Source organism: Rhinopithecus roxellana, chromosome 4, assembly GCF_007565055.1.
Source record: "Rhinopithecus roxellana isolate Shanxi Qingling chromosome 4, ASM756505v1, whole genome shotgun sequence".
Taxonomy (NCBI): Eukaryota; Metazoa; Chordata; class Mammalia; order Primates; family Cercopithecidae; genus Rhinopithecus; species Rhinopithecus roxellana.
Window position 1 is genome coordinate 165,798,026 of NC_044552.1, and position 24,170 is coordinate 165,822,195.

Consider the following 24,170-nt stretch of genomic DNA (forward strand, 5'->3'; position numbering starts at 1 on the left):
ATAGAATGAAGATAAAAATCTCACATATTCATTTCAACTGATGCAGATTAAGCACTCAGCAAAATTCAATACCCTTTACTGATATAAATTATTCAATATAATAAAGGCTACACAGTAGATATTACTTGTATTGGTTCATGTTTTATACAGTCAGTGTTTATTTGTATACCAATTTCCTTGTTCACTGTTGCTCTTGCTTCTCAAACTTCCTTTCTGGATTTAATTTTTTTCTTCCTGAAATTCATCCTTGAGAATTCCTTTAGTAAGGCCCATTGATGTTAAAGCCTTTCCAAGCTTTGTTTTTATGAAAAATATATTTTGCTCTCATTTGTGAATAATTTACATGATTCTATATTGAATTATTTTGTCTCAGCATTTACAAGATATCATTCTACTGTCTTCCATCTTTGTTATTGCTATTGAGAATTCTGTTGGTCTGATGGCTTCTTTGAAGTTACTCTCTTTGATTTTCTACCTCCTTTAAGTACATTTTAAACTTTCAGATTCTGAATTTTACTAAATGTATCCCGGTGGCATTTAAAAAAATTTTTTCTGCCTTAGGTTTCATTGCATTTCATGAATCTCCAAATTCATGTCCTTCTGTCTCCTGAAAAATTTACCAATCCTGAACTATTGCTCAAATAAATATGATCTCTAAATATTTCCTATTTCCCATTTTATCAATTCTCTCCTTTTGAAAACTCCAATTAAATTTTTTATTAAATCTTCTCACTATATCTGCCACTATATCATTATATCTAAAACGTCTTTCCTAGATAATTTCTTCTTGACTATATTCTAGTTCACTACTTCTCTCTTCATTTGTATCTAATATGCTATTTAACTGCTACATTGATTTTCTTTCTGACCATCATTTTTAATTTAGGAAGTCAGGTTGACCATAAAGGAAGCCTGTGCACTGGAATAAATATGAAGCTGCTGCATATAATTCTAATTCCAAATGGCCTAATCAGCATTAAGCTGAGGTCTTCGTTAGTGGCATAAGTTCAACCACTTGAGTGGAGATAAATCTCCAAGGTGGAATGGACCTGGTAATGGACTGGATGACATGCTGGACTTTAGGGATATCCACAAATCTGCATGAAGTCTCTCCTGCTACAGGCTGTTGGTGTGAAAGAGAAGATTTTTCTAATTGATGTTGATTATGGAATAAAATTAAAGGGTGTGAAGAAAAGGTTTTCACATATGATCAGAGAACAGAGATACCACGGTGTGGTCACCAACAAATTTTGTCCCCTCCTTCCTCTCCCTCTCTCTCCTACCTTTTTCTCTTATTCCTCCTCCTTGTTTGGAGAGGCAGTTCAAAGCAGATTCACCATTTCTTGGGGGCAGACATGAGCACAGGCATCTTACCCAATTGAGTTGGATACTTGCATTTCAGGTCATATTTAAATGGCTGGGAAAACAGTGTGGCTCCTTCTAGTAGGAACTTCACCTGCTTTTGTCTTCAACACTCTTTTGCTTGATCAGCTTTTCCTCCTTTATATATCTCTTTTTACAATTTGTTCAATCTCTGTTCAATTTCCAGAACAGACACCACACCCTCAATCCAAGAACTGTGCAGACACACCTGGAAGTTCGAATATTCAGCTTTCTTTGCAAAGCAAAATGGATTTGCTCCTTGGCCACATTCATGCACTTTATTTCTAGAGGGCTTTGTAAATCTTATTAAAGTTGATCTTGTCCTCAGGCCTAATCAGCATTAGGCTGAGGTCTTCATTAGTGGCATAAGTAGTTCAACCACTTGAGCGGACATAAATCTCCAAGGTGCAATGGACCTGGTAATGGATGACATGCTGGACTTTAGGAGTATCCATATCCTAAGCTGCCACATCTGTTCCCTGGAGAACAGTCTTCCATACAGCAAACCGCTCCAGGTATCTGAGTCTCTGCTTGTGTCGCATCCAAGTATGTAGGGTCAGCGGCATTTAGGACTTTGAGGAGTCCGGAAATGTGTGTGATGTAAGAGATGTTGTTGGCAAACACTAAGGTGAGGTCTGGATACTGCATCAGGAAGTAGTACAGGTAGAAGTCTTTCTCATCAGTCTCATAATGGATCTTGGTATCTGTCAGCATCTCCTTTGTGACTTCATTGCTTGTGGGGGTCAATGACCTTGGACTTGCCCCTCATGCCAATCTTCTGCATGAGAAGGTCGAGTTTGGCAGTTTTGTCCGTTTTCTTGGTGTGCTTCTTATAAAGGATTCATGCAGGAGCTTGATGTACCAGCATCACTGTGGCATGAAAATCCAAGTGTCTGTCTCTTTGGGTTGTATTGGGAGTCACTGAACATCTCTAGCAACTGTGAGAACTCAGCAAAGTAGCCTTTAATAATCATCCAGTCAGCCCTATCTACCACCAGGCACCTGAACTGCTGAAGGCTGCTCAAATGAAGGTGTTTTTCTTTAACCAGCTCCCACAGCCAGCTTTTTATTTTTTTATTTTATTATACTTTAAGTTCTAGGGTACATGTGCATAACGTGCAGGTTTGTTACATATGTATATTTGTGCCATGTTGGTGTGCTGCACCCATCAACTCGTCAGCACCCATCAATTCATCATTTATATCATGTATAACTCCCCAATGCAATCCCTCCCTCCTCCCCCCTCCCCATGATAGGCCCCAGTGTGTGATGTTCCCCTTCCAGAGTCCAAGTGATCTCATTGTTCAGTTCCCACCTATGAGTGAGAACATGCGGTGTTTGGTTTTCTCTTCTTGTGATAGTTTGCTAAGAATGATGGTTTCCAGCTGCATCCATGTCCCTACAAAGGATGCAAACTCATCCTTTTTTATGGCTGCATAGTATTCCATGGTGTATATGTGCCACATTTTCTTAATCCAGTCTGTCACAGATGGACATTTGGGTTGATTCCAAGTCTTTGCTATTGTGAATAGTGCCGCAATAAACATACGTGTGCATGTGTCTTTGTAGTAGAATAATTTATAATCCTTTGGGTATATACCCAGTAGTTGGATGGCTGGGTCATATGGCACATCTAGTTCTAGATCCTTGAGGAATTGCCATACTGTTTTCCATAATGGTTGAACTAGTTTGCAATCCCACCAACAGTGTAAAAGTGTTCCTATTTTTCCACATCCTCTCCAACAACTGTTGTTTCCTGATTTTTTAATGATTGCCATTCTAACTGGTGTGAGATGGTATCTCATTGTGGTTTTGATTTGCATTTCTCTGATGGCCAGTGATGAGCATTTTTTCATGTGTCTGTTGGCTGTGTGAATGTCTTCTTTTGAGAAATGTCTGTTCATATCCTTTCCCCACTTTTTGATGGGGTTGTTTGTTTTTTTCTTGTATATTTGTTTGAGTTCTTTGTAGATTCTGGATATTAGCCCTTTGTCAGATGAGTAGATTGCAAAAATTTTCTCCCATTCTGTAGGTTGCCTGTTCACTCTGATGGTAGTTTCTTTTGCTGTGCAGAAGCTCTTTAGTTTAATGAGATCCCATTTGTCAATTTTGGCTTTTGCTGCCGTTGCTTTTGGTGTTTTAGACATGAAGTCCTTGCCCATGCCTACCTATGTCCTGAATGGTACTACCTAGATTTTCTTCTAGGATTTTTATGGTATTAGGTCTAACATTTAAGTCTCTAATCCATCGTGAATTAATCTTCGTATAAGGAGTAAGGAAAGGATCCAGTTTCAGCTTTCTACTTATGGCTAGCCAATTTTCCCAGCACCATTTATTAAATAGGGAATCCTTTCCCCATTTCTTGTTTCTCTCAGGTTTGTCAAAGATCAGATGGCTGTAGATGTGTGGTATTATTTCTGAGGACTCTGTTCTGTTCCATTGGTCTATATCTCTGTTTTGGTACCAGTACCATGCTGTTTTGGTTACTGTAGCCTTGTAGTATAGTTTGAAGTCAGGTAGCGTGACGCCTCCAGCTTTGTCCTTTTGACTTAGGATTGTCTTGGCAATGTGGGCTCTTTTTTGGTTCCATATGAACTTTAAAGCAGTTTTTTCCAATTCTGTGAAGAAACTCATTGGTAGCTTGATGGGGATGGCATTGAATCTATAAATAACCTTGGGCAGTATGGCCATTTTCATGATATTGATTCTTCCTATCCATGAGCATGGTATGTTCTTCCATTTGTTTGTGTCCTCTTTGATTTCACTGAGCAGTGGTTTGTAGTTCTCCTTGAAGAGGTCCTTGACATCCCTTGTAAGTTGGATTCCTAGGTATTTTATTCTCTTTGAAGCAATTGTGAATGGAAGTTCATTCCTGACTTGGCTCTCTGCTTGTCTGTTACTGGTGTATAAGAATGCTTGTGATTTTTGCACATTAATTTTGTATCCTGAGACTTTGTTGAAGTTGCTTATCAGCTTAAGGAGATTTTGGGCTGAGATGATGGGGTTTTCTAAATATATAATCATGTCATCTGCAAACAGGGACAATTTGACTTCTTCTTTTCCTAACTGAATACCCTTGATTTCTTTCTCTTGCCTGATTGCCCTAGCCAGAACTTCCAACACTATGTTGAATAGGAGTGGTGAGAGAGGGCATCCCTGTCTTGTGCCAGTTTTCAAAGGGAATTTTTCCAGTTTTTGCCCATTCAGTATGATATTAGCTGTGGGTTTGTCATAAATAGCTCTTATTATTTTGAGGTACGTTCCATCAATACCGAATTTATTGAGCGTTTTTAGCATGAAGGGCTGTTGAATTTTGTCAAAAGCCTTTTCTGCATCTATTGAGATAATCATGTGGTTCTTGTATTTGGTTCTGTTTATATGCTGGATTATGTTTATTGATTTGCGAATGTTGAACCAGCCTTGCATCCCAGGGATGAAGCCCACTTGATCATGGTGGATAAGCTTTTTGATGTGCTGCTGAATCCGGTTTGCCAGTATTTCATTGAGGATTTTTGCATCGATGTTCATCAGGGATATTGGTCTAAAATTCTCTTTTTTTGTTGTGCTCTGCCAGGCTTTGGTATCAGGATGATGTTGGCCTCATAAAATCAGGGAGGATTCCCTCTTTTTCTATTGATTGGAATGGTTTCAGAAGGAATGGTACCAGCTCCTCTTGTACCTCTGGTAGAATTCAGCTGTGAATCCATCTAGTCCTGGACTTTTTTTGGTGGGTAGGCTATTAATTGTTGCCTCAATTTCAGAGCCTGCTATTGGTCTATTCAGGGATTCAACTTCTTCCTGGTTTAGTCTTGGGAGAGTGTAAGTGTCGAGGAAATTATCCATTTCTTCTAGATTTTCTAGTTGATTTGCGTAGAGGTGTTTATAGTATTATCTGATGGTAGTTTGTATTTCTGTTGGGTCGGTGGTGATATCCCCTTTATCATTTTTTATTGCATCTATTTGATTCCTCTCTCTTTTGTTCTTTATTAGTCTTGCTAGTGGTCTGTCAATTTTGTTGATCTTTTCAAAAAACCAACTCCTGGATTCATTGATTTTTGGAGGGTTTTTTGTGTCTCTATCTCCTTCAGTTCTGCTCTGATCTTAGTTATTTCTTGCCTTCTGCTAGCTTTTGAATGTGTTTGCTCTTGCCTCTCTAGTTCTTTTAATTGTGATGTTAGAGTGTCAATTTTAGATCTTTCCTGCTTTCTCTTGTGGGCATTTAGTGCTATAAATTTCCCTCTACATACTGCTTTAAATGTGTCCCAGAGATTCTGGTATGTTGTATCTTTGTTCTCATTGGTTTCAAAGAACATCTTTATTTCTGCCTTCATTTCATTATGTACCCAGTAGTCATTCAGGAGCAGGTTGTTCAGTTTCCATGTAGTTGAGAGGTTTTGATTGAGTTTCTTAGTCCTGAGTTCTAGTTTGATTGCACTGTGGTCTGAGAGAGAGTTTGTTATAATTTCTGTTCTTTTACATTTGCTGAGGAGTGCTTTACTTCCAATTATGTGGTCAATTTTGGAATAAGTGCGATGTGGTGCTGAGAAGAAAGTATATTCTGTTGATTTGGGGTGGAGAGTTCTATAGATGTCTATTAGGTCTGCTTGGTGCAGAGATGAGTTCAATTCCTGGATATCCTTGTTAACTTTCTGTCTCGTTGATCTGTCTAATGTTGACAGTGGAGTGTTGAAGTCTCCCATTATTATTGTATGGGAGTCTAAGTCTCTTTGTAAGTCTCTAAGGACTTGCTTTACGAATCTGGGTGCTCCTGTATTGGGTGCATATATATTTAGGAGAGTTAGCTCTTCCTGTTGAATTGATCCCTTTACCATTATGTAACGGCCTTCTTTGTCTCTTTTGATCTTTGATGGTTTAAAGTGTGTTTTATCAGAGACTAGGATTGCAACCCCTGCTTTTTTTCGTTCTCCATTTGCTTGGTAGATCTTCCTCCATCCCTTTATTTTGAGCCTATGTATGTCTCTGCATGTGAGATGGGTCTCCTGAATATAGCATACTGATGGGTCTTGACTCTTTATCCAGTTTGCCAGTCTGTGTCTTTTAATTGGAGCATTTAGTCCATTTACATTTAAGGTTAATATTGTTATGTGTGAACTTGATCCTGCCATTATGATATTAACTGGTTATTTTGCTCGTTAGTTGATGCAGTTTCTTCCTAGCCTCGATGGTCTTTACAATTTGGCATGTTTTTGCAATGGCTGGTACCGGTTGTTCCTTTTCATGTTTAGGGCTTCCTTCAGGGTCTCTTGTAAGGCAGGCCTGGTGGTGACAAAATTTCTAAGCATTTGCTTATCTGTAAAGGATTTTATTTCTCCTTCACTTATGAAACTTAGTTTGGCTGGATATGAAATTCTGGGTTGAAAATTCTTTTCTTTAAGAACGTTGAATATTGGCCCCCACTCTCTCTGGCTTGTAGAGTTTCTGCCAAGAGATCTGCTGTTAGTCTGATGGGCTTCCCTTTGTGGGTAACCCGACCTTTCTCTCTGGCTGCCCTTAAGATTTTTTCCTTCATTTCAACTTTGGTGAATCTGGCAATTATGTGTCTTGGAGTTGCTCTTCTCGAGGAGTATCTTTGTGGCGTTCTCTGTATTTCCTGAATTTGAATGTTGGCCTACTAGGTTGGGGAAGTTCTCCTGGATGATATCCTGAAGAGTGTTTTCCAACTTGGTTCCATTTTCCCCCTCACTTTCAGGCACCCCAATCAGACGTAGATTTGGTCTTTTTACATAATCCCATACTTCTTGCAGGCTTTGTTCATTTCTTTTTCTTCTTTTTTCATTTGGTTTCTCTTCTTGCTTCATTTCATTCATTTGATCCTCAATTGCTGATACTCTTTCTTCCAGTTGATCGAGTCAGGTACTGAAGCTTGTGCATTTGTCACGTATTTCTCGTGTCATGGTTTTCATCTCTGTCATTTCGTTTATGACCTTCTCTGCATTAATTAGTCTAGCTGTCAATTCTTCCACTCTTTTTTCAAGATTTTTAGTTTCTTTGTGCTGGGTACATAATTCCTCCTTTAGCTCTGAGAAGTTTGATGGACTGAAGCCTTCTTCTCTCATATCGTCAAAGTCATTCTCTGAGCAGCTTCGATCTGTTGCTGGCAATGGGCTGCGCCCCTTTGCAGGGGGAGATGCGCTCTTATTTTTTGAATTTCCAGCTTTTCTGCCCTGCTTTTTCCCCATCTTTGTGGTTTTATCTGTCTCTGGTCTTTGATGATGGTGACGTACTGATGGGGTTTTGGTATAGGTGTCCTTCCTGTTTGATAGTTTTCCTTCTGACAGTCAGGACCCTCAGCTATAGGTCTGTTGGAGATTGCTTGAGGTCCACTCCAGACCCTGTTTGCCTGGGTATCAGCAGCAGAGGTTGCAGAAGACAGAATATGCTGAACAGCAAGTGTACCTGTCTGATTCTTACTTTGGAAGCTTCCTCTCAGGGGTGTACTCCACCCTGTGAGGTGTGGGGTGTTAGACTGCCCCTAGTGGGGTATGTCTCCCAGTGAGGCTACTCAGGGGTCAGTGACCCACTTGAGCAGGCAGTCTGTCCGTTCTCAGATCTCAACCTCCATGTTGGGAGATCCACTGCTCTCTTCAAAGCTGTCAGACAGAGTCCTTCACGTCTGCTCAGGCCTCTGTTGCTTCCCCTGTTGTTTTTTTAGCTGACCCCTGCCCCCAGAGGTGGAGTCTATAGAGACAGGCAGGTTTCCTTGAGCTGCTGTGAGCTCCACCCAGTTCGAGCTTCCCAGCGGCTTTGTTTACCTACTTAAGCCTCAGCAATGGCAGGCGCCCCTCCCCCAGCCTCGCTGCTGCCTTGCGGTTAGATCGCCGCAGACTGCTGTGTTAACAATGAGGGAGGCTCCGTGGGCGTGGGACCCTCCCGGCCAGGTGAGGGATATATTCTTCTGGTGTGCCCGTTTGCTTAGAGTGCGGTATTGGGGTGGGAGTTACCCGATTTTCCAGGTGTTGTGTGTCTCAGTTCCCCTGGCTAGGAAAAGGGATACCCTTCCCCCTTGCGCTTCCCAGGTGCGGCGATGCCTCGCCCTGCTTCAGCTCTCACTGGTCAGGCTGCAGCAACTGACCAGCACCGATTGTCCGGCACCCCCTAGTGAGATGACCCCAGTACCTCAGTTGAAGATGCAGAAATCACCCATCTTCTGTGTCGCTCGCACTGGGAGTTGGAGACTGGAGCTGTTCCTATTTGGCCATCTTGCTCCGCCCCCCCCACAGCCAGCTTTAACTGCTGATCACAATATCAGGCTGACACCTGAGCATCCTCTGCTATTTGTGCATGAATATTCTACCAAACAAAATAGCAATTTTAATTCCCATAAACTTGGCTGCAACATCAAAGGATTATTAGACCTGGAATGGCCAGTTCTTAAGTGGGAATCAGAACCAGTCCAAGCAGAGGATGTTTTAGATGTCCTTTACAGGTAGCAACTTTGCCATTCAACTCTTGTTTTGACATTCCAGTTTGCTCTTTATCAAACCTTTTCTCTTTGTCCTCATCTTGTTTGGGGACAAGCTTCTCCTTGATAAGGGAAGAAAGTTCTTTACCAGCATCATCATCATAGAAGAGCAGCACCTGGTTTGAGGGGGAAGCTGTGGTCTTTGCTCTGGCCTTGTTGGGTGGTACTCTAGCCGTAGCTCAACTTCACAGGGGAGTATTTCGCTCTCGATTCCAGTCTCATCAGGCAACATTCTAGACTCAGTTCCAGCCTTGCTTAGCGATCCAGCCTCAGCTCTGGACTGTTCTGGGCTCTCCAGGTGGTATTTAGTGTCACTGTGAATTAGGGGCAAGCTTACGCCTCCAGCACTGCCGATACTGCCTGAATCACTGGAATGACAAAGACAAGAGTTTTTCCCCATCCTGTCTCAGCATCCCCAAGGATGTTTAGTTTGTCACAGATGATAGGTGTCAAAGTAAGGGCTTCTTAGACTGGTGTAGATGCAGAGAAACCTAGAAAACCTACCACTCGGAGAATGGCTTGGGCACAAAAGGTCCTTCAAGCTGATACATTCACCTTCTAGCCAGGCATCAATGTCTTTGCTTTTTGGGGCACCTTTGGGACAGTGCGATGGGGAGGCTCAATTGTTTTCCCTTTTTCTTCTCTTTTGGAACAATCTGGGCAGGGCTTTCTGATGCCATCTCCTCTCCTCTGTGTCAGGACAAATCATACCATCTCCGATTTGGCTCTGGTTCAGCATCTTTGACTTCAAACTCTTTCTGGACACTAATTCCTTCAGTTTCCACATCTTTACTTTTCTTCAACTTGATCATTTTCTTTGAGGAGCTACACTTTACTTCCTCCTTTTCTCAAATAGATGGTGCCTTTTTCTTCTTGGATTCCTCCTTTGAGAAGAGACTGGAGGAATTCTTGGCAGAGGAGACCCATCAGTAATCTCTGTTCCTGAAAGCACACCACATCAGCCATCTGTCCACTTACAAACATATTTGGGTCTACCTTCACTTGCTTCCATTTCTCCACAACCTTGATTCCCTTCATCTGAAATTTCCAATAGTTCAATGGTTTTGACCTTGATTTTGTCTTCTTCAACTTCATGGTTGCATTTGGAGATGGCGATCACAGCTCCTTCAGATGCTGGCTGCCTTCTCCACTGAGTTTTAATTATCATATTTTTCACTTTTTTTTTTTTTTTTGAGACGGAGTCTTGCTCTGTCGCCCAGGCTGGAGTGCAATGGCCAGATCTCAGCTCATTGCAAGCTCCGCCTCCCGGGTTCACACCATTCTCCTGCCTCAGCCTCCCGAGTGGCTGGGACTACAGGCGCCCGCCACCTCGCCTGGCTAGTTTTTTTTTTTTGTATTTTTTAGTAGAGACGGGGTTTCATCGTGTTCACCAGGATGGTCTCAATCTCCTGACCTCGTGATCCACCCGTCTCGGCCTCCCAAAGTGCTGGGATTACAGGCTTGAACCACTGTGCCTGGGCCATATTTTTCACTTCTAAAAATTGTGATTCCTTTTCAAATTTCTTTATTTTTAGTGATTTTAGTGCAAACTTTTAATTAAATTATGATACATAGACAGGCCAGGCATGGTGGTTCATGCCTGTAATCCTAGCACTTTGGGAGGCTGAAATGGGTGGATTGTCTGAGTTCAGGAGTTTGAGACCAGTCTGGGCAACATGGTGAAACCCCATCTCTACCAAAAATACAAAAAATTAGCCAGTTGTGGTGGCACACGCCTATAGTCTCAGCTATTCTGGAGGCTGAGGCACGAGAATCGCTTGAACCCCAGAGGCGGAGGTTGCAGTGAGCCAAGATCACATCACTGTACCCAGCCTGGGGAACAGAGCAAAACTCTGACTCAAAAAAAAAAAAAAAATTATGATATATAGAAAAGTGCACACATTATGAATACAGCTTGATGAATTTTCACAAAGTGAACACATCTACATAAACATCACACAGATTAAGAAAGGGAACATTCCCAGAAATCCAGAAGTTACCTTGTGCTCTTTGTACTCTTCTATCTCATGGTAAGTTTTACACGGTTCAGAACTTTACATACATCTAATCATACAGTAATTCCTATTTTATAATCTACATCTGATAATTCCATTATTTGAAATAGGATCTAACTTAGGTCATTTGTTCATTCTATTGACTTTTTAAACATTTTTGGATATTGAGCTCATATATAGAGGGAGCTCTGTGAGGAATCATTCCAGGGAAGATCAGTTTTGTTTCATCCAAGATTCCCAGGAAGTTACCAACTCAGAATTCTTTAAGTCACCTTCTGGCCTCAGGATTTCTAGGGCCCCAAAACAAGTTCAAACTCCACTCTACATGAATGTAAGAATATGGTTGCAAATTCTCAAGGGGACATTTTTCATCTTGAGCTGAGTCCTTGAAAACCAAATAACCTTTTAATTTCCTTTGACTAAGGGGTAGATTTTCTATCTCTTCCTTTCATTGAAAATGTGATATTTTGAGAATCTTGGTTTTTTACGTAAATATCTTAGTTCCAACTCCCTACCTTACATGGACCAAAGCCTTGTCACTTGTCCTTTATTTAACTTAAAATTAAAGGTGTTTCTGCTTAACCACATGATATAATTTAGCAGCACCAATGGTAATATAAACTCTTATCATGAGCTTCCTAATATGATGAATGAGAAATATACATTACCAATGTAGCATTTTTGCTACAAATGTTTAACCTGAATCTAATAATGAGAAAACAGACAAATCCAGATTACGGCACATCCTCTAAGACATTGACAAATGGCAATGTTAAAAAAAGTTCAGAAATTCTCTGCAAAGATTTAGTGTTGTTTTTCTTCTTAAAGTTCAGATTTGAGAAATAATTTGTTTAGGATGCGCTGTGGAAGGATAGAATAATGGCCCCCAAAAAGAGGTTCACATCCTAATCCCTGAAACCTGTGAGTACATTAAATTACATGACAAGGAGGCATTGAGATTAAAGTTATTAATTAGCTGGCCTTGAAATATGGAGATTATCCTGGATTATCTGAGTGGGCCCAAGGTTATAACAAGGGTTCTTAAAGGGGAAAGAGAGAAGCAGAAGAGACCCAAAGACATGATATTGTGAGAGGAACCCAGCCTGATACTGCTGGCTTAGAAGACCAAAGAATGGAGTCATGAACCAAGGAATGTGATCGCCTCAAAAGCTGGAAAGAAAAACGAAAAACAGATTCTCTCCTAAACACTTCCTGCCGACACCTTGATTTTAACCCAGTGTGACTTGTTTTGGACTTCTGACCTCCAGAACTGTAAGATAATATATTAATACATTTTTGGTAATTTGTTACAGAAGCAATAGGAAACTACTAAAAATTAGATGTGATGGAGAGAAAATCACCAGAAGGATTCTTGGAATGGAGGTGAGACTCACAGAGATGGTGAAGCCCTGTGACAAAGCCTTCCCAATGAGGCTTGGGAAGGAGGAAATGAATTTAATTTTGAGCACAAACGTGGGACAAGAGGCAGTCTCATGAGGGGCACAAAGCAAACTTTTTCTTATTACAACACTACCTCTTTCAAGCTGTTCCAACTTGGACAAGATATATAAACCCCCTGGGTCTCAATGTCTTTGCCTGAAGTGGGGATAATAATAGCACCCTGATAATAACAATGCCCTACTTCATAGGGTATTATATAGGGAATAAATGGGATAATTTATGCAAGGGCTTTCTACTTGGCATGTGCTCAAATGTTGGTTAATAATGATGATGATATAGAAGGCACACTTCCTGTGCAGTGTTTTAGTCACCACAGGCCACTAAACAATCATTTGTTTTATGACTGTATGGTCAGTGTAGGAATGAAGAATGTAAATTACCTTGCTTCCCTGTTTATAAGCGTTGTCAACTGTACTATTTAAAATATTCTAGACTTGTGCATATATATGCAGATGCAACTGCATTCATTTTGAAAAGTAATTCTGTCTTTGATTGGTTTGTTTGGGTGTAACTTGTTACTTGCTTTCTATGCACCCCCGCCCCCCTTTTGTTTTTGTTTATTTGAGATGGGTTCTTGTGATGTTGCCCAGGTTAATCGTGAACTCCTTAGCCCAAGTGATCCTTCCGCCTTCCACCTCAGCCTCCGAAGTAGCTGAGGTTACAGGTATGTGCGACCATGCCCAGCTGCATTCATCTTTAATTAAATTAATTTATTTATTTAGAGATGGCATCTCACTCTGTCACCCAGGCTGGAGTACAGTGGCAAAATCTCGGCTCATTACAACCTCCACCTCCTGGCTCAAGCGATTCTCCTGCCTCAGCCTCCCAAGTAGCTGAGATTACAGGCATGTGCCACCGTGCCCAGCTGTATTCATTTTAATTTTATTTATTTATTTATTTAGAGACAGTGCGTCACTTTGCCACCCAGGCTGGAGTAGAGTGGCGCGATCCTGGCTCACTGCAACCTCCACCTCCTGGCTCAAGCGATTCTCCTGCCTCAGCCTCCCAAGCAGCTGGGATTACAGGCAAAAGCCCCCATGCCTGGCTAATTTTTTCTATTTTTAGTAGAGACACGGTTTCACCATGTTGGCCAGGCTGGTCTCAAACTCCTGACCTCAAGTGATCCACCCGCCTTGGCCTCCCAAAGTGCTGGGATTACAGGTGTGAGCCACCATGCCCAGCCATGCAATTCAGTTTTAGAATTGATATTTTGTCCTACTTTTAAGCCAGACCTTGGATTTGCTTTTACAAAATCTACGCAGCTGGCCTAAAGCCCAGTGAGAATGTTACCCTCTGGGAGCACTGGAACTGGGAAACAACTGTGTCCAATCCTGTGGCGTGGACCTACAGAAGGGTAGAAAGTGTACAGCTGCAGGAGATACTAACAAGGGTTCCAAGAAAAGGAGGATAATGCAACTTGCTTAAGTAGGACTTACCACTATACCCTCTTTCCGTTAAAAGCTCCATATCCTTCTAGGGCTGTGCTTAAAAGACTACGTTTTCTCCTTGAAAACAGAGCTCCATCCTGGGGCAAAGGGCAGATATTTACACTTTTCTGGAAGTGAGTTTATCCTAGTTGCTAATTAAACACAAAATTTAATAAGACAAGGTGCTTGTCCTAAAAGAGCTCAAAGTCTGGTGGAAGACTGCACTCAAACACAATGATATAAAAAGTCTGTTTCAAGGGGAATGAGACCAACTGCTTCACCTTAACTGGGGAGACCCATGGAACAAGGGTGGCAGCATGACAAAGGGCAGTCCTCCAGAGGGAAGTGTAAACCAAAGTCCTCCAGTAAATGGGAGGTCTGTTGTCCAGTTCCTATCCACTACCTTGTTATGTATTAAACTTACTCCATTTTCCAAGAAGTATAAAGAATAAAGTGACTCTCAATCAATTAGAACGCAAGGTTGTAAAAGAAGGCTGTTTTTCAACTCTGGGTGGAAAGATCTTACTGACGAACCTCTGGACTGTTTCCAGTTTGGGGTTATTTTGAAATAACCCGCCGCGAACATTCATCTACAAGTGCCTTTGTGGACATGTTCTTATTCATCTCAAATAAACATCTAAGAGTAGAATTTCCTGGTCAAGAGCATGTGTACATTTAGTTTAAAACTTTTATTAGAAGGGGCTCAATAGAGATGAAGTGGGACTGTTTAAAAACATGTTGGCTAAAATGAAAAGATTTTTTCTTTTTGTGATCACCCCAGATATCTGCCAAGGACAGCAATTTTACTTAAATTTTTTTAAAAAAACGTGTATCATAATTTCCAAAACTGGAATCTCCTCTAAATCAAGGAGAATGTCGTAACTGATATGTTAGAGATCTATCCATTTGTAAACTGTTGCTCTACTGGATCCACTCTGCCATTTTGTGCCATTACTGACATCCTGTTTCATACCTCTTTTTAACTGAGTCCTCTGCTCTTCGACATAGAATGATTCTGTTTGGTTGGAGAAACTTGTCATAAAAGAAGTTCAAACTATGGGCAAACTCCTGGGATGTACATTATCAAAAACTTTTTATTGACTACCTCCCTCCCCCATCAAATAACTTTTTTCCAGATCAAAAATAATCCTTTCATTCTGAAGGAGAAACTTCTTTACTGGTCACCTTAGTAATATTCTAGGATTTTATCCGTCCTGCTCTTATTTCTAAGATACTTGCTTGCAACCTAAGTAACCTGTGATGCAGGATCTCCAAAGTGCTTCTTTCCTTATTAACTGAATTAGATGCCTCATTAAAGACTCTGACAGAGCAATGCCAAGTTATCTCAACTGGAAACAGATACTGCTAATCCAAACATTAACCAACTACCTGTAGAAATGGAGGCTATAGGCTGGGCATGGTGGCTCATGCCTATAATCCCAGCACTTTGGGAGGCTGCGGCAGGTGGATTACAAGGTCAGGAGTTTGAGACCAGCCTAGTCAACATAGTGAAACCCCGTCTCTACTAAAAATACAAAAATTAGTAGTTTGAGAATACAGACATTTTTTTCTTGTAGATTTTATCATATTTTCCAAAGGTAATTTGATTTTTTTTTTTTTTTGCCTGATTAGATAAGCTCCTTCAAAATCTCTTCACTTCCCTTCTCCCCTTCAATAAAACAAATCCACAGAAAAAAAATCCCTATGTGCAAGTCATGTCACTTGCAACCTTCCATTATGAGTCTGTAACACAGCAGCATTTAAACAACAGGTCATTATTGCTGTGGGACTAACACTTGATCACTGAGTAATGCAGTTGTCTCCCATATCCTGAGCATAGCGGTCTGATATTGTAGTCCTTAATTCATCAATGTCTCTTCGTAACTGGCACACATCTGACAGCTTTTTAGTGAGTGTTTCTGTGCTGTGGTCATTCTCAGTCTCTTCAGCTGAACAGTTCATTGCTGTGTAAACAAAACATGGAGAGAATATCTCACATTTTTTTGAACAAAGACATTTTAGAATTTTGTCATAAAATTTTTTCTCATAAAATTTTATGAGAAACTTGTCATAAAAGAAGTTCAAACTATGGGCAAACTCCTGGGATGTACATTATCAAAAACTTTTTATTGACCACCTCCCTCCCCCATCAAATAACTTTTTTTCCAGATCAAAAATAATCCTTTCATTCTGAAGGAGAAACTTCTTTACTGGTCACCTTAGTAATATTCTAGGATTTTATCCGTCCTGCTCTTATTTCTAAGATACTTGCTTGCAACCTAAGTAACCTGTGATGCAGGATCTCCAAAGTGTTTCTTTCCTTATTAACTGAATTAGATGCCTCATTAAAGACTCTGACAGAGCAATGCCAAGTTATCTCAACTGGAAACAGATACTGCTAATCCAAACATTAACCAACTACCTGTAGAAATGGAGGCTATAGGCTGGGCATGGTGGCTCATGCCTATAATCCCAGCACTTTGGGAGGCTGCGGCAGGTGGATTACAAGGTCAAGAGTTTGAGACCAGCCTGGTCAACATAGTGAAACCCCATCTCTACTAAAAATACAAAAATTAGCCAGGCCTGGTGGTGCACACCTGTAGTCCCAGCTACGTGGGAGGCTGAGGCAGGAGAATCACCTGAACCTGGGAGGCGGAGGTTGTGGTGAGCCAAGATTGCACCACTGCACTCCAGCCTGGGCAATAGAGCAAGACTTCGTCTCATTAAAAAAAAAAAAAAAAAAAAATTGAGGTTATAACCCATATATGTTAGAACAAGGACTTAGGATGCCATCCGCAGGGCACTTTTGAGACTAGACTGGCAAACCATCAAAGCTGAGATGTCAAGGCCCCTGTAGAGCAACCTTTTAACAAGGCTTTATTTGTGTATGTCTTAGTATGTTTTTAACCTTTGATTAGAGGGTGGAAAACAAAAGATTTGACTCACCAATCGAACCTTTCAGCAATGTAGAATACTGAAGTCAGATCCTGTCTGTTGGAAAACAAGAAAGAAGACTCCCGGTTTAAATAGGGATTTTAGAACATCAGAAAGGAGACACAGTGCTATTAACTGGAATGGAGACAGGCATGATTTCCTATGTTACAGTACCTGTCATCAGAAAATCTCAGCACCCTTTGTGAGAAGGCCCTGAGAAAAAGCTTTTTTGTAATTGGAAAGAAATCATAAGAGAGAAGGCAGAAGTCTCCATGTTTTAGTCAAAGATTCTCCTGTGCATTTATACAAAGCTTTTACCTAAAAGTCAAGACACCATATTCTTGTCATTGAGAATTCAGAATTCAGAATAGACAGTCTGAAAGTACAAATACATTCTTATATTAACATTAGGCTCTTGAAAGACACAAATCTTTTCATAAAAAATTTATTTCTCTGTAAATACAAATTCCAACATCAACAAACAATAATAGTCCAGTGGAAAAATACTAGCCATTAACATTGAAAACTTTTTTCTTAATTTAATAAATAGAACTTTGGCATTCAAAATTCTAGCTGTAAACCCTATTAAAAAACAAAACAACAACAACAAAAAACCCCTTTACAAAAAAAGAGGCAAGAATGATAGATCAGAAGGCATAAGCCAACCAGTGGCTTCACATTTTTTTTTTTTTTTTTTTTTTTACAATAACTGTATTTCAATTAAGTCATGAACACTGTATTTACACATGAGGTATTCTGGGTGGTTCAAAAACTGAACCTAGTTTACAAAACCACCAGTCATAGTGACTGATTATACACTGTGCTGTGCTTTTTCATGTAACCACCTAGCACCTTACTACTTCTTGTCATCACAACAATGCGATGTTAAGTTTCATGTTTATGTATTTAACTATACATATATGTACATACACACACACACACCAATGAATACATTCTAAAGGAGTTTCCAGCTCACTATACAGGGAAGGCTGGGTTCCAAAGCCATATATCTGATAATTCCTCTCATGTTTACTAAGGTATCCACCTAGTAATAAAAAACAGCTCCTTGCTTAAAAAAAAAAAAATCCCTTAATCAAGTCTATTTACACAAGAACAAGGTGCAATAATCATCAACATTCTTAGAACTCATGTAAAATAGAAATAAATGCTTACTGCAGGCAAAAAGGCACAAAAGGTTCTCTCTGTGTACAGCTGCAATAGTGTTATTAGACTTGTTGATTTAAAACTATATTCTTATATTTAGCATTTTTTTAAATAAGAAAAAAAATCCAAAATCTTTCCCCTACATGATTAAATGTATGATATAATCATATGGCTATATGCCACCCACGGCATTTTGGGGCAAAGTTGGAAATTTTGCTGTTTATACCAAATAGGAAATCATTTTTGTTGCTTTGTGAACAGTGAATTGTCAAAAATGGAAACAAAATGAATTAACTTTGGCTTGGGGAGTTACAGCCACTGGCAGTTTCAAATGATATAGTCTGAGTGAGCATGGTTATGAAAACTGCTTATTACCATAATTACATATCTACAATGATGCAATTCCTACGTAAGAGAATGCCAATAATCCCAACTAAAGGTGTGCCTAAGCTGAACTATGCTATGTAAAAACAGAGTCCATGTTCTCAGCTACTATGTTACTTAATGAACTATTACTGATATTTAAAGAACATTTTCCCAATTAAGTAGCTCCTTTAAAAATACCCTCTAAGAAATTAATAATTCTTGCACTATGACAGAATTACTTGATAAGCTCCTTAATATATCAGAAATGTATGATATTCATTTTAGCAACACTTTCCAGCCCTTGAGATTGTCTCTACAACAAGCTATTGAAAGAAGTCTAATTAGGTTTAATAAACTGTCACCACCAAAATAAATTTCGCTAAAATATAATACTGTTAGCATTAAATATTGAATCCTAGGTACCACACTTCTTTTAAAATAACCTCAGGAATATCTTACCTAGCCAGTATTTGTGGTTTTTTGTTTTCGTTTAATTAGAGGCCACTGAAAATTAACAGTTCAAATTAAGTCATCTTACTTTTCTGACCTCAAGTGAAAATACAGCTATTGTGCCTTTGATTTAGTGAATTTTATCTGTACAGGGAGTTTGGGTCTTTCATTGAGTCAGCTGTTAGTTTATCCTTGCTGTAATGTGACTGAGGCCGAATAAGCTCAATTTTAAAACCTAAAAGAACAAAATATGAATACTGGATAAGATACTTCGTAAGGAAACAAGTGTTGGATTCACAAAAAGCACAAATAAAACGAGGTTTCATTATCTAAGGAAATTTTCAAATAGATTCACGTTAAAATTTAGGTGAATTTTCATTTCAGGAATATACTGCTGTTGTAACTTCCATGAACATCCTAGTTCAAACTGGGTTAGATGCTCTAGTGTTGCTATTTGCCCAGTTTATTTGGTCTAACAGTAAAATCTGTTTTTAATGTGATACAGAAGAGACGTTCTAATACAAGAGGGTGTCCTGGGAAAGGAAAATTTTCTGAAAAATAAAAATAAAAAAGTAAATACTGACAAACCAGAATACTGTTAGTTTCAATTCCCCCACAAAATCCCCCCAAGTCTATCTACTGTTTAGGCCCCTTTACAAACTCCAGATTTTAAGAGGATCAATCTATAATTCAACTAACTAAACTAGCACATCTTAACTCCTTTTTTTATGGGGGTTACAGATTTTGGAAACTGAAATGCATCAGCAGTAGTTTGTTAACTTCCTACTAAGTCAGAAATTTTTTAACTTTAGAATTTTATTTTTAAGATGTGTGAATTAAATTAATTTCTATAAGTTTTAGAAAGCTAACTTACAAAAACAAATAAATTATTTTATCCCCAACTAAGCCAAAAAACAAAAATGTATCTATAGCAGATTTAAAAAAAAACTGTAACGCTTGCTTAAAAACAAAAAAAAAACAAACATAAAATCCCAAAACATACACTAAAAATCTAGGAGAGCTATTTAAGTAAGAACCTACTGATCCAATTAGTGATTGTTTGCCAATTTGTTCTATTATTTTAGGAAGCCTTTATTTCCAAACTCGTGGGGGAGGGTGGTTGGGATTCTATTCAAAGAGAATGTAAAAATGTTTGCTGCACTTGTGGCTGATCTATTTTAGATGTTCTTATCTACTTTACCATAAAGGACCAAGGCAGAATTCTTTGCATCATATTTTTGGTAGAAATTTACTATACCCTGAATATCTTCAAGCTACTAATGTTAAAAAACCAAGTGAATATAATTAGAAAGTCAAATTCTTACTAGTGACTAAGACCCTCAAGGACTCTGGGATGCAGAAGCACTACAATGTACTGATTTCTTAGTGCCCAGATCCTCAGAGGTAAGAAGAGCAGGAAGGACTCAGGCACTGAACAGAATGAAAATCCAATGTCTTTACAGTGTATTATAATTGATTATTCAACCATAACTATAAAATAATCTATTAAGAGCTGTATAAGCCAAAATTTCAAACTGAGTATCTTCCTGGGTAGTCTCCTTGAAGGCCTTGTCTCACATTTTCACTGTTAAATACTTAAGCAAAATCTTTCCTAGATTTCCTAGCCTTTATTCTAGAATATAAGAAAACAGACATGTGCTATGCCCTTGATCTGGCAAGAAAACAGGCATGTGATATGCTCTTTATCAAATCAATATTATCCTGCTTGAGTCACACCCTCTGCCCCTCCATCTCTTATTTAGTCTTGACCTAAATGAGACTTGGTTGCATCACAAGATCAAATCAACTTACAAAGGACAAGCAAGGCTTTGGGCATAACTAAGTCTATTCAAAAGAACATAATCAATGCTGATGGCAATAAAATGTATAATCATTCCAAAATACCAAGAGAAACATGGACAAAACTCATTTGGAAGTTTAAATGACTGTATGTCTGCTGGAAAATCAATTGCATTTCATAGTAATACCCTGTAATTCAGATGAAGAACTAACCTCGTCAAGTTCATATCCTATGAAAAACTCTGTTGTTCATGTACTTTATCTAATAAAAGGAATTAAAATACCATTTCAATTTAAAAATTTTTATGCTACTGTTGATTCAGATATAAATAGTATTGGCTTTCTCTTACAGTAGTTTCAACTTTGAAACAGATACGAAACTGTTAAAATGTAAATGCTGAGATTTGGATAAGTAAGGTATCGTTTCAGGGTAACTTTGTTAATCTTTCTTCTATAATAATGATCCAATGCCTTTATTAATTAGATATGGCTTTGTTTACATTGATATATATATGTGTATATATAAAACATATAAATAAAAAATTGTAAATAGTAAGGAACATGTTAAAATTAGTTCAAGTTATGTTAACCTTTCTTGTAACACATACATTACAACGCTATGGAAAAAGAGCATCATGTCAAAATTTCACACCTCTTGGGAAATCCACAATCACTCTGGAAAAACAGCTGACATATCTACAGTACTAAAATCAGCTCAACCACAAAACATCCTATCAGTGCAGTAAGTGTTCGAAATACAAATGGTTTTCCCGCTGTACTACCATTACAACACTTGCCTGCTGTTGGAACTCTTGTTCAGCCAGCCACTGAAAATCCGAAAGTACAACACAAGCTTCTATATGAAAGAAATGTAAGAATAAACAGCAGGTGCCTTTCTCAGAAGCTCTGCTCTGACCCTAGAAACCCTTATAAATTTGTGAATAAAGCACATGCACACACACAACACACACACATGCACACACAACACACACACATGCACACACAACACACACACATGCACACACAAATACACGAAGCTATAGGATTAAAAGGAAGCCTGCTCCTTCATGTGAAGGGTACTCTTCACAGCTTGGTCCTACAATCAGTAGTTTGAGAATACAGACATTTTTTTTTCTTGTAGATTTTATCATATTTTCCAAAGGTAATTTGATTTTTTTTTTTTTGCCTGATTAGATAAGCTCCTTCAAAATCTCTTCACTTCCCTTCTCCCCTTCAATAAAACAAATCCACAGAAAAAAAATCCCTATGTGCAAGTCATGTCACTTGCAACCTTCCATTATGAGTCTGTAACACAGCAGCATTTAAACAACAGGTCATTATTGCTGTGGGACTAACACTTGATCACTGAGTAATGCAGTTGTCTCCCATATCCTGAGCATAGCGGTCTGATATTGTAGTCCTTAATTCATCAATGTCTCTTCGTAACTGGCACACATCTGACAGCTTTTTAGTGAGTGTTTCTGTGCTGTGGTCATTCTCAGTCTCTTCAGCTGAACAGTTCATTGCTGTGTAAACAAAACATGGAGAGAATATCTCACATTTTTTTGAACAAAGACATTTTAGAATTTTTCACCTTAATCATCATGGAAATATAAATGCTGCACACTGAATACCAGTGAGGCCCAGGTTCAAGTTATGTTTAAATCATACATCATTCAATACTAAATAGATCTTATCCACTTGGTCCTTTATAAATTTCACAAATTAAAATGAATTAAATTCACAGAGTGATACACACAAATTCAGCATGTTTAATGGGTAACAATATTCCAAAGTGAAAAAGAGCATACTCTAATGTCTCTCTTCAAGCTCAACTAGAGCAGTCAGTTTTTCCCATTTGGCAAAATCTGAAGACCATTTGTGTAGTGAGAAGTAGCATCTTAAATATTTACGAATGCAAAGTGGGGTTATTGCCATGAAAATATTAATTTTCAAATACATAGTGTCACACACATATATACACACGCACACACACAGAGTGGAGAGCCGGGAGGGCAAATGAAAGAGACAGACACGGAGAGGGGAGGAAGAGTGAAAGCTGGGACCCTACAATCCCAAACAACTGAATCAGGCTGATAGCTGGTTGCCTTATGGCTAAATAACTGAGGGCCTTGAGTCAGCTAGCTTTTAATTATTTACTTCAGTTCTTCTCTTTGTAAGTATATCTTGACATAAAATCAGGCAGAGCCAGTGATTACAAAAGAAACCTCTCCTTATACCTTCATAGCAGTTTATTGTAGCATAAGGGACAAATGCTAACTGAACATCTGCCATGATATAGGAACTGTTAGATGTTGAAATCAGAAAAGGAACAGACACAGTGGCTTATTCTCGATGCTTTACATACAATTCCATAAACAAATGAGCACAGTGAGGTACCACAGGTAACCTACCACTATATACAAGTTGCAGTGGCATAAAAGGAAGAACACAAACAACTAGTCCTAACTGGAGAGGCAACAGTTGCTTGTTCACTGGGTGGGCCAAACTGCAAAATGAACAGAAGTGGAGTCAGAAAGCAAAACAATCTGATAGAATTTGAGAAACCTAAGAAAATCAGTATCTAGGCTCTAAAATGGTAGAGTACAAATTGTGACAAAGGAGAGTACCAAGAAACAAGACTATAGACGTAGGTAGGAGGTAGAAGCTACCTATCTTGACCACAGAGCAGTGTAAGCATTAGGAAACCAGGTTTATAGTTGAGACAGATCTGTCTGGCAACAATGTAAAATGGATTGAGGGGAGGGGGTGAGAAAGATGGTTGTCAGAGAGACCAGTATAGGTGACCGGTTATGCAAACTTAAATTAAGGCAACAGTGCAATGGAGATAGAAGGGCAGGAATGTTAGATGTAGTAAGCAGATGACAGAACTGATAACACTCAATCATCATCAACTGGAGTGAGGGGCAGGGATTGGGCAGAGGTGCCAGATGAAGGAAAAAGCAGAGTGGAGAATAAAATCTGGGTTCAAGTGACAGGTGAATGGTGGTGTTACTCACTGAGAAGAGGAACAGTTCAGGGAGGGAAGGAAAGTGTGTTCTGGTTTTGAATGTGTAGAGTCTGTGATGCATTCGAAACAGCCAACTCTAATATACATGGGAATATAATCTGCAACCCAGAGGAGATAAACGTCTGGGTAAAGGAGATAAAAGTCTAGGTGAAAGGTATGGCAGCAACAGAAACAACAGGAGTGGATAAGATCACTCAGATAAAGTACTGAATAAAAAGAAACAGACTAAAAACCAGTAACAAAAGGCTTCTGGGGATACCAATAATTAAGTGGCAGAGAAGTCCACAGAAGACAGAGACTGAGCAGTCATAAAGGCAGAAGCAGAACCTAGAGAATGATGTCATGGAAACCAAGGTATGCAGTTTTCAGAAGGACAGGGTGAGCAAATGGAGCCATTAATCGACCAGTTTTTCACAAATCACCTGGCTGGTATAATTTTCACAATGCCAAATATAAGGTAAGGATTCTGGGGTCAAACTTTAAAGACTAGAAGGAGCATTGGGAGGTGGGGGTGGTAAGATTCATATTAGGATAGCTCTACTACTTTATTACTGAAAAACTTAACAAGCCCTAACTTATGATAGTGAAAATGTACAAGACTCTAAAGTAATTAAAAGGGTGACCAGCTCTAAAATCGTGGAGAAAATGAGTTCCCT

The 24,170-nt window shown here is 39.1% G+C and overlaps 1 protein-coding gene and 1 pseudogene across 2 annotated transcripts in view; both read right to left on the bottom strand.

Moving 5' to 3' along the window:
- Window positions 1–1,200: 1,200 nt before the first annotated feature.
- On the bottom strand, window positions 1,201–9,678 carry LOC104654180 (annotated as a pseudogene).
- A 7,457-nt stretch (window positions 9,679–17,135) lies between these two features.
- The window catches only part of CEP85L (centrosomal protein 85 like), a 248,816-nt gene continuing 241,781 nt past the window's right edge, over window positions 17,136–24,170 (bottom strand). For both annotated transcript variants that reach the window (XM_030928400.1, XM_010353245.2), the window contains one exon: window positions 17,136–22,009. In XM_030928400.1, the coding sequence (XP_030784260.1) occupies window positions 21,846–22,009 (164 nt within the window). In that variant the 3' untranslated portion in view covers window positions 17,136–21,845. The remainder of the gene's footprint in view (window positions 22,010–24,170) is intronic.